The sequence below is a fragment of the Rana temporaria genome, chromosome 8 (assembly GCF_905171775.1).
Source record: "Rana temporaria chromosome 8, aRanTem1.1, whole genome shotgun sequence".
Lineage (NCBI taxonomy): Eukaryota > Metazoa > Chordata > Amphibia > Anura > Ranidae > Rana > Rana temporaria.
Window position 1 is genome coordinate 31,265,818 of NC_053496.1, and position 11,814 is coordinate 31,277,631.

Genomic DNA, 11,814 nt, shown 5'->3' on the forward strand with positions numbered 1-11,814 from the left:
TTTGTACAACACTGTGGAATATGTTGGAGCCATATAAATGTGTAATGTTGTAGATGAATAATAGATGAGTTCTCATAATCATGGGGAATAATGGTGTGTAATGTATGATGCTGCCACCTGTTGGTACAATGTCCTCGGTGCATTCTGCATAGTGCTGATCATGCAGTTTATTCTTTCTTTAGGCTGTTGATGTTCGGCTCCTATGACCAGGAAACGTACATTCAATGCACACTGGACATCAGCAGCGCCCCCTGGAAGGAGAAGACCAGAACTTCCATCAAAATGGTAAGATTCCTTTTATGCTCCTTTTTTGTCATTGAAAAAAAATTGCAGTTTGCCCATCTCTTTGCAGTGTCTAGTGCAAGGGTCTCAAAGTACCGGCCCGCGGGCCATTTGCGGCCTGCGGACCGGTTTTAAATGGCCCGCAGGCAGGGCGGGTGCCGCGGAAGTGTAGATCGAGGTGCATGAAGAGTAGCGCAGGAAGCGTCTGTCATAAGTTCACTTGTCTCTCATGTCACACTGCTACTCCCCGGCGGCCCCTCCTCTCTTCTCGTCCATCCCCATTTGCTTGTGACATCATCTGAGATGGACGAGAAGAGAGGGGGGGCTGCCGGGGAGTAGCAGCGTGACATGAGAGACAAGTGAACTTATGACAGACGCTTCCTGCGCTACTCTGCCTTTGAAGAAAACAACAAGTAAATGCTGACCTGTGCCCTGGTGTGCTCTCATGTGCCATGATTGGGCCCTCATGTGCTCTCATGTGCCCTGATGTGCTCCCATGTTCCCTCATGTGCTCTCATGTGCCCTGATATGCCCTGATGTGCTCCGATTGTGCCCCATGTACCCTGATGTGCTGGGCTTTGTACCCTGATGTGCTGTTTCATGTGCCCTGTACCCTGATGTGCCCTGTCCTGATGTGCTGTGCCCTGATGTGCCATGTCCTGCACTGTGCCATGTGCCCTGTTCTGATATGCCCTGCCATGATGTGCCGTGCACCCTGATGTGGCCTGTTGTGCTGTACCCCTATGTGCTGTGCTCTGATGTGCCCTGTACCCTGATGTGCTGGACTTTGTACACTGATGTGCTGGGCTTTGTACCCTGATGTGCGCTGTGCACTCATGTGTGCTGTGCCTTGTGCCCTGATGTGCTGTACCCTGATGGTGAGTGGTCAGTGTGTAGTGTAGTGGTCAGTGTGCAGTGTAGTGGTCAGGGTTAATAATGCGTTCGCTGACACCAGTACTGTTTTTGAAGTTTGAAAGTTTGCATGTGGCCCCCCATGGGATATGGAAACTTGTCTTGTGGCCCTCAGGTAATTTGAGTTTGAGACCCCTGGTCTAGTGAGTGGGGAAGCTTCTCCATCTTTCACTTTTGGCTCTCCAATAATTTTTAATAAAGCTACCAAGTATAGCACAGGGTATTGCACTCAGTTCCTAGAAGGTGGCAGCCATTGTTTTGGACCTACAGTCTAAAGGTGAGGGGGCATTGGAGGAGACGTGGGGAAGCTGGAGGGTTTGGAGGAAGGGTTGTAAGACGCTAAAGGGGATTGGTGGAGCCACCGATGAGCCAGGGGGGGGGTATTGAGGAGACGCGGGGGGGGGGGGCGTATTGAAGAGATGCAGAGGAGCCGGGGGTATTGGAGAGGCCGGGAAGCGGGGGGGGGGGGGTGATTGGTGGAGACGCGGGGGAGCCGGGGGGTCTGGAGGATACAGGGGGGGCCGGGGGGGTTTGGAGGAGATGCCGGAAAGCCGGGGGGTGATTGGTGGAGACGCGGGGGAGCCGGGGGTGATTGGTGGAGACGCGGGGGAGCCGGGGGGGTTTGGAGGAGATGCAGGGGAGCCGGAGGGGGGGGGGTTTGGAGGAGAGGGGTGGAGCCGGGGGGGGGGGGGGGGGGGGGGGGGGTTTGGAGGAGCCATGGGTGAGTTTGGGGGGGATATAGGAGGAGACATGGGTGAGTTTGGGGGGATATAGGAGGAGACATGGGTGAGTTTGGGGGGATATAGGAGGAGACATGGGTGGGTTTTGGGGGGGGGGGGATATAGGAGGAGACATGGGAAAGCTGGGGGATCAGATGAGTGGGCACTGGGGGGGTCATCAGAAGGTACATGGGGAAGCTGGGGGGGTGTTGGGGGGATCGGAGGAGACATGGGAGAAATGTAGATGATTGAGAAATGGAGAGATGGGATATTTTGGAGTACAGAGGGAGAGAGAGGTGCTTAGGGAGCCCCCTTCCCCTCACAGTATGTAATATTCTGCAAGGTAGACTGTTTGCATGAATTGTTAATTAAAAGCCTTCTCACTATTATGATTAAACACAGAGAGAACTAAAGCAATAAAGAAAGACACTGATGGCTTTTTAACTATATGAAAAAACAACTGTCTGCTCCCTCTTCCTGGACGGCCATGTTCATACCAGTGCAGTATGGATTGGAATGTCACGGACTGATTGGTGTGTAATCTATATAGTACATAAAGCAAACCTTGCTTCGGCAGAGGCACATACAGTGGATATAAAATGTGTACACTCTCCTGATAAAATGTCAGGTTTCTGTGATGTAAAATAAAAAACTAAAATAATGTGGTTGCATAAGTGTGCACACCCTCTTATAACTGGGGATGTAGCCGTGTTCAGAATTAAGCAATCACATTCAAACTCATGTTAAATAAGAGTCAGTACATACCTGCCATAATTGTGCCTCTGATTAAACCCAAATAAAGTTCAGCTGTTCTAGTAGGTCTTTCCTGACATTTTCTTAGTCACATCCTACAGCAAAAGCCATATAAAGTGATAAGTGAATGTGTCAGACCATGTACGTTTTTAAAGGTGACCCCCCCCCCCCCCATAAGATAACCTCTATTACCTGTACACCTGGTCTGGTATTACCTGTATTAGCCAGAAACCCCGCCCTCTGTATACCTCTCTTTTACTTTCACTCTGTTCCTTGGGACCTGATGTCTGTTCATTATTTTCCTCAAAACTCTACAAACAATACCCTGTACCCTGATATGCCATGTGCCCTGTCCTGATGTGCTGTTCCCTGATGTGCCATGTCCTGTACCCTGATGTGCCCTTCCCCAGATCTGTGCCTCCATACAATCCTGTTTCGGAGATCCACAGACAATTCCTTGGACTTCATGGTTTGGTTTGTGCTCTGACATGCACTGGTAACTGTGGGACTTTTATATAGACAGGTGTGTGTCTTTCCAAATCATGTCCAATCCACTGAATTCACCACAGGGGGGCTCCAATCAAGTCGTAGACACATCTCAAGGATGATCAGTGGAAACAGAACGCACCTGAGCTCAAGTTTGAGTGTCACGGCAAAGGCTGTAAATACTTACCGTATGTACATGGGATTTATTTTTTATTTTTAATAACTTTGCAAAGATTTCAAACTTCTTTCACATTGTCATTATGGGGGATTGTTTGTAGAATTTTGATGAAAATAATGAATTTAATCCATTTTGGAATAAGGCTGTAACATAACAAAATGTGGAAAAAGTGAAGCGCTGTGAATACTTTCCGGATGCAGTGTAAGAAGCAGGGACTCTGCCCTTCTCTCCCAGAAACCCTCCCAAGAAAAAAACAAACTCTCAAGCAATACACACCAAACTGAGAGTGTGCAGAGTGACGCCAAAGGCTCTGTTCTATCCAGAGATGGATTGGGGACAGTGAAAGAAGAGGAGGATCAGAGAAGACAGCCTTTTTACACAATGTGGAGGATTAACCCCTTGGGGTCCACAGTGAGTACAACGAGCACACTTCACCGAGTTCGTTTTCAAAGTGCCTAAAGGAGGAGCTGCACGTGGTGTCCACAGCAGCCAATCGTGTTCTGTCTTTAATTCTGCTACTGTAATTTGGAACAGTCGGATAATTCAGATTTTACACATGAATCTGAAAAATCGCTGAACTCCACCTCAGTTTTTCTGCAGTAACTCCACCTCTGCCACACCCTGGCCCAGAGCCTCCACCCACAAGGGAATCTGCTTCTGCACTGTGCCCTAAAAATTCAATTTAGTGGTCAAACTTTCAAGATGTAACAAGCTAACATGAACACCAGGGGGCGCCCTCGCCACACGGTTCATCCACTGGCAGCTGATGGTAACATACTCCGCTGTATCCAGTGTTTTACTGTATATGTACCGTACATGGTATATACAGCTCTGCTCATACCTTTATTTTTATGATGGGGACCGTTCTTTATGACTTTCTTTTTTGATAGGAACCAAACACTTTTTTTTTTTAATGTGATTCAAATGAAACGAACAGACATCACAGAATAGCGCAGCCATTAACCCTTTTGCTGCTGGAGCTTTTTTATTTATTTGTGTACGCATTTTAAATTGCCTGAAGATTGCTCAGAACCCCAAACTGTGTTTTTCTGAAAGCAGAGACCCTGTAGAATAAATTGGAGGTTGTAAATGTTTGTCACGTGATTTATGCACTACTGTGTATTAAGTCTCCATGTTCAGTAATAAATACTAAAGGTGCGCCAAAATGAAAATTCCGGTGGCAAAACTGAAAATTCAGGATGCACTTGGCCGAATCCAAAATGGACTTTTAAAAAAAAAAAAAAACATGTATTGTTATACATAATTTTGTTTATATTCGACTTTTCAGTTATCATTCATTTATTGTCGGCCATTATATCGACATTTTTTTGAAGTGGTGTTAAAAATCCTGCTTGCTGCATTTTTGGTGCATATTTGGTCAGTTAAAAAAAAAAAAGCACCAAAAACGCACCTCTCCATCGAAATGCATTAAAAAGTTGCAAGAAAGCATCAATAATGCACAGTGTTGCGTTTTTGATGCATTTCGAGTCACATGCCCTATGAAAAACACATTGGCCCAGATTCAGTAAGCAATTGCGCCTGCGTAACCATAGTTACGCAGCGCAATTGCTGACTTGCGCTGGCGTAACGAGTTCTCCTGATTCAGAGAACTCGTTACGCCGACTGCAGCCTAAAATCTGCGTGGCATAAGGCTCTTATGCCACGCAGATTTTGGGCTGCATTCTTGCGATGACCGCTAGGGGGCGTTCCCATTGTGGTCAGCGTATAGTATGCAAATTGCATACTTACGCCGATTCACAATGTTGCGCGCCCCCTGCGTTCGCAAGTTACATCGTTTCCGTACGGCGTGTTTAGCGTAAGGCTGCCCCTTCTAATAGCAGGGGCAGCCAATGCTAAACTATACCCGGCGTTCCCGCGTCGCGACGTTCGAATTTTACGTCGTTTGCGTAAGTGAATCGTGAATGGCGCTGGACGCCATTCACGTTCACTTTGAAGCAAATGACGTCCTTGCGACGTCATTTGCCGCAATGCACGTCGGGAAAGTTTCCTGACGGATCATGCGCTCGGCGCAGGAGCGCGCCTAATTTAAATGATTCCCGCCCCCGGCGGGATCATTTACATTGCGCGGGAGCGCGCCTAATTTAAATGATTCCCGCCCCCGGCGGGATCATTTACATTGCGCGCGCTTACGCCGGGCAATTTTGCCGGCGCGCCCTCGCAATTTACAGAGCTACTGCTCTGTGAATCGAGGGCAGCGCAAAATATTTGCGGGGGCGCAGGGCAAAATCGTTGCCCTGCGCCTCCGCAAATAGAGCGCAATTCTTTCTGAATCCGGGCCATTGTAAGCATGGTAAAATCATAGAAAAATCCAGGGCATTATCGGCAGCCATTATAGGCACCTTTTTTTTATTTCGCACAACACTGTAAACCCTGGGCTAGATTCAGCAAGCAGGTAATTTCAAATCTGCGCCGTCGTATCTTTACGCCGATTCTCAAAGGCAGATACGTTCAAAAAAATAGGCTTCCTCCGCCGACGTAACTTGAATACGGCGGCGTATAATTGTGTGCAATTTTACGCTGGCCGCTAGGGGCGCTTCCGTTGTTTTCGGCGTAGAATATGCAAATGACCTAGATACGCCGATTCACAAACGTACGTACGCCCCCGGCGCAATTTAGTTACGTCGTTTACGTTAGGCTTTTTCGGCGTAAGGTTACTCCTGCTATTAGGAGGCGCAGCCAATGTTAAGTATGGACGTCGTTCCCGCTTCGAATTTTGAATTGTTTGCATAAGTCGTTCGCGAATAGGGCTGGACGTAATTTACGTTCGCGTCAAAACCAATACGTCGTTTTGGCGTACTTGGGAGCAATGCACACTGGCATATGTACACGGATGGCGCATGCGCCGTTCGTAAAAAACGTCAATCACGTCAGGTCATCATACATTAACATAAATCACGCCCCCTCATCCACATTTGAATTACGCGCGCTTACGCCGGCCCCATTTACGCTACGCCGCCGTAACTTAGAAGGCAAGTGCTTTGTGAATACAGCACTTGCCTCTAACTTACGGCGGCGTAGCGTACATACGATACGCTACGCCGCCGTAACTATGCGCGCCCCAACCTGAATCTAGCCCTCTATTTTTTAGACGATCATTTTTGACGGTCGAAATTTTGATGCATCACTAATAAATACACTCATAATTTTAGTCCACACACACACACACGGTATAATCCCAAGTTCTTTGAAAAAATATAAAAGATGAGGTTTACCAAGTAAATAGAAACCAAATATGTAATCTCTTTAAGCCAAACTAAAATATCTCTTGCAATGGGTCTGTGCCCACACGGCAAGGGTTAATTGCTTGATTTGTCTAGGGCAGAAGGTAAACACTTCTTCTTCTTTTTATATAATAAAAAAAAAAAAAAAAACATTATTGCTTTTACAAGGGAGCTGACAAGCAGATGCAGGTGACAATTTTGTTTTAAGGAGACATCAGGGGTCTATTAGACCCCTAATGTCACCTCTGCTTTCTGTTGCAACTGATCAAGCATAGACTGTGCTTGATCAGCTTCTTTTCTGGCTGGGGTTTGACACATCTGGACCCAAAAGTGATTCTAAACCTAAAAAAAAAATATTGAAAATTACAAACTGCTCTGTGCAATAGAGCTCTGGCCAGGGCTGGATTGGGACAAAAATGTGGCCCTGGATTTCATCCAGACCGGCCCAGGGCACAACACATCAGGGTACAGTGCACATCAGGGCACGGTACAGAGCTCAGCACATTGGGGTACAAAGCCCAGCACACCGAGGCACATCAGGGCACATCACATCAGGGTACAGGCCACAGCACATTAGGGCCTATCACAGCACATCAGGGCACACCACATCGGGACACATCAGGGTACGGGGCACAGAGCACATCAGGGCACATCTTTTACCAGCAAGCATGCAGAGTAGCGCAGAAAGTGTGTGTCACGCTGAGGCTGCTCCCCGCCCCCCGGCGGCCCCTCCTCTTCTCTCTTCTCTTCTTGTCTATCCCAGATGATGTCACAGGAAAATGTGGATGGATGAGAAGAGAGGAGGGGCCGCCGGGGGGCGGGGAGCAGCCTCAGCGTGACTTGAGAACACATGCTTCCTGCCTACTCTGCATGCTGGTTAATCTCGATATACCCATCAGGCGCCAGCTGTCGGCGATTGACAGGTAGATCGCTGCAGACCTCCGACTGGCCCACTCAGCCATCGGCCCACCGGGAATCTCCCGATAGTCCCGATGTCCAGTCCATCCCTGGCTCTGGCTCTGCCAAGTGTCCCAATAGTAAGCCACTTTCTATGGGGGCACTCATGACGGTTCGCTCTTGAGCCTCGCTTTCTGCATCTATTGACACAGACAGCGGGACGTGACCCAGCCCCTTCTCCGTTTTCATTGGCTGTGATTGACAGCAGCAGGAGCCAATGGCTTTCACTGCTGTCTGAGCCAATGAGGAGGGAAAGAGCCGAGAGAGACTCTGCGCTCGTGCCCAGTGTTGAATTGGGCTCAGGTTACTATAAGGGGGGCGGTCTGCATGCAGAAGGTTTTGTTACTTAAAGTGTAAGTTCACATTTACATAAAATCAGTAAGGTGAACTTACTCTGGATAGAAGGCATGCCTGGGGACATTATGAGGGGTAAGGGGTAATACTGGGTGGATAGAAGGCGGGCCTGGGGACATTTTCAGGGGTAAGGGGTAAAATTAGGTGGATAGAAGGTGTGCCCGGGACATAATCGGGGGTAAAAGATAATATTAGGTGGATAGAAGGTGTGCCCGGGACATAATCGGGGGTAAAAGATAATATTAGGTGGATAGAAGGCATGCCTGGGGACATTATGAGAGGTAAGGGGTAATATTGGGTAGATAGGCGTGCCCAGGGACATTATTGGGGGTAAGGGATAATATTGGGTGGATAGAAGGCGTGCCTGGGGACATCAGGGGTAAGGGATAAAATTAGGTGGATAGAAGGTGTGCCCGGGACATTTTTTGGGGGGTAAGGGATAATATTAGGTGGATAGAAGGTGTGCCCGGGACATTTTTTGGGGGGTAAGGGATAATATTAGGTGGATAGAAGGTGTGCCCGGGGAGATGATCAGGGGTGAGGGATAATATTAGGTGGATAGAAGGTGTGCCCGGGACATTATCGGGGGTAAGGGATAATATTAGGTGGATAGAAGGTGTGCTTGGGGAGATGATCAGGGGTAAGGGATAATATTAGGTGGATAGAAGGTGTGCCCGGGGAGATGATCAGGGGTAAGGGATAATATTAGGTGGATAGAAGGTGTGCCCGGGACATCGGGGGTAAGGGATAATATTAGGTGGATAGGTGTGCCTGGGACATTATTGGGGGTAAGGGGTAATATTGGGTGAATAGAAGGTATGCCCAAGGACATCAGGGGTAAGGGGTAATATTAGGTGAATAGAAGGTATGCCCGGGACATTATCAGGGGTAAGGGATAATATTGGGTGAATAGAAGGTGTGCCCGGGGAGATGATCAGGGGTAAAAGATAATATACGGGTCTAGAAGGTAAGTCTAGAGACATTAGCAGAGGAAAGCAATTCTAAGGGAATAGGAGATAAGTCTAGGGACATTATCAGGGCTAAGGGATAATATAAGGGGGGGTAAGAAGGCTGCCATTAGGTCATGGGGGTACTGAGGGGAGGGAGGGTGTGGAAGGAATAACTCTAGAGAAGACATGGTCGGTGGTAAAAGGTAATATTAATGTAATGGGAGGTGAGTGCAGGGTGCAGGAATTCTATGTAGTGAAGGGATAATATAAAGGAGAATAGGAGTTAAGTCCAGGTGGGGGATTTATAAGTCCACAATTTCTTTCGCATACCCCCCCCCCCCCCCCCCCATACACTGTCTTTATTTTTTCCTCCCCACCACCCTTCTCAGATGAATGGCCCTGGAGGGTTATTCTAGAAATGGTCTGTTCTGTATGGCAGTCAGCGGGTGTTACTGAATGCTGTTAATCGGCAGTGTATTAGACGCCTCTGTGATCCGGGATGTGTAGACTGAAGATCCTGACATTTAAGTGTTTAATTTCAGTAGAGAAATCCTGATCAAACATCTCCGCTATCTCTAAATGTCAGTGTATGAGATGTCCGCACAGCGCTGTATGAGGGGGAGACTAATCCCTGGGTGGCCTCTGATCCCCCTAAATACCATTTCTATGCTACATCATCGCCAGCTGCTGACTGAGAACTCTCTGCCCGATGCTTTATCTACTGCTGACCAAACCCTTCTGCTGGTGGTTTCACCAACGATTACTGACTGATCCATCAACCAATCAATCCACCACTTTCTGAGCACTGAGACTTCTCAGCCTGCTGCTTCGTCTACTGCTGAGAGAGACACTTCAGTCCACTGCTTCACCATCATACTACTGACCAGACCACCTCTGCCCACCACTTCACCATTTACTGCTGACTGAGACCACCTCTGCCCACCACTTCACCATCTACTGCTGACCGAGACCACCTCTGCCCACCACTTCACCATCTACTGCTGACTGAGACCACCTCTGCCCACCACTTCACCATCTACTGCTGACTGAAACCACCTCTGCCCACCACTTCACCATCTACTGCTGACTGAGACCACCTCTGCCCACCACGTCACCATTATACTACTGACCAAGACCACCTCTGCCCACCACTTCACCATCTACTGCTGACTGAGACCACCTCTGCCCACCACTTCACCATCTACTGCTGACCGAGACCACCTCTGCCCACCACTTCACCATCTACTGCTGACTGAGACCACCTCTGCCCACCACTTCACCATCTACTGCTGACTGAGACCACCTCTGCCCACCACTTCACCATCTACTGCTGACTGAAACCACCTCTGCCCACCACTTCACCATCTACTGCTGACCGAGACCACCTCTGCCCACCACTTCACCATCTACTGCTGACCGAGACCACCTCTGCCCACCACTTCACCATCTACTGCTGACTGAGACCACCTCTGCCCACCACTTCACCATCTACTGCTGACCAAGACCACCTCTGCCCACCACTTCACCATCTACTGCTGACTGAGACCACCTCTGCCCACCACTTCACCATCTACTGCTGACCGAGACCACCTCTGCCCACCACTTCACCATCTACTGCTGACTGAGACCACCTCTGCCCACCACTTCACCATCTACTGCTGACTGAAACCACCTCTGCCCACCACTTCACCATCTACTGCTGACTGAGACCACCTCTGCCCACCACGTCACCATTATACTACTGACCAAGACCACCTCTGCCCACCACTTCACCATCTACTGCTGACTGAGACCACCTCTGCCCACCACTTCACCATCTACTGCTGACCGAGACCACCTCTGCCCACCACTTCACCATCTACTGCTGACTGAGACCACCTCTGCCCACCACTTCACCATCTACTGCTGACCGAGACCACCTCTGCCCACCACTTCACCATCTACTGCTGACCGAGACCACCTCTGCCCACCACTTCACCATCTACTGCTGACCGAGACCACCTCTGCCCACCACTTCACCATCTACTGCTGACTGAGACCACCTCTGCCCACCACTTCACCATCTACTGCTGACTGAAACCACCTCTGCCCACCGCATCACCATCTACTGCTGACCGAGACCCTCTCGCCCACTTCTTCTCCATCTACTGCTGACCTAGACCCTCTCGCCCACCGCATCACCATCTTCTGCTGACTGAGACCCTTCTGCTGGTGGTTTCACCAACTACTGCTGACTGAGACCCATTTGCCAACCACTTCACCACATATTGAGGACCAAGTCTCCTCAGCCTGCCTATTTAGCATCTTCTGCTGACCGAGACCTCTCCGCCCAACACTTCACCATCTATTACTGACAGAGACCTCTCCGCCTGCTGCTGCATTATCTGCTGACTGAGACCCCTCCGCCCTCCACTATCTATTGGTGACCGAGACCCCTCTGCTCACCCCTTCACCATCTGCTGAGAAAAGTGACCGCTGTACCCTCGATTTCACAATCTAATGAGGACCAAGTCTAACTCCTGGCTGGCCTCTGTTCCGTCTAAATATCACTTCTACACTGCATCATTGTTTGCTTCAGTGTGAAACCCCTCTGCCCACTGCTTCGCCATGTACTGCCTACTGAGACCCCCTCTGCCCATTGCTTCACTGTCTACAGCAAACAAAAACTTCTTTGCTCGTTGTTTTATTAGTTATTACTGACTGAGACCCAGTGCCCTCTGCTTCTCAATCTATTGAGGATTGAGACCCCTCAGGTTTCTGCTTTAGTTTCCACTGAGGCCCACCTCTTGCCACTTCATCATCCACTGCTGATTGGGACCCCACGTCTTCATTGTTTGTAAACTAGAACCCTCCATATGTCACTTCACCATCTGAGGACTGAAACCCTCTGCTTTACCATCTGAGGACCAAGACCCCTCCGTCCACCACTTTGCTATCTGAGGACTGAGACCCTTCTGCCCACCACTTTGCTATCTGAGGAC

The 11,814-nt window shown here is 49.1% G+C and overlaps 1 protein-coding gene across 1 annotated transcript in view; it reads left to right on the forward strand.

The window, feature by feature from the left end:
• PDZD8 (PDZ domain containing 8) overlaps positions 1 to 11,814 on the forward strand; it is a 68,376-nt gene that overhangs the window by 37,593 nt on the left and 18,969 nt on the right. The window contains exon 3 of the mRNA XM_040361490.1: positions 183 to 285. Within this exon, the coding sequence (XP_040217424.1) occupies positions 183 to 285 (103 nt within the window). The remainder of the gene's footprint in view (positions 1 to 182; positions 286 to 11,814) is intronic.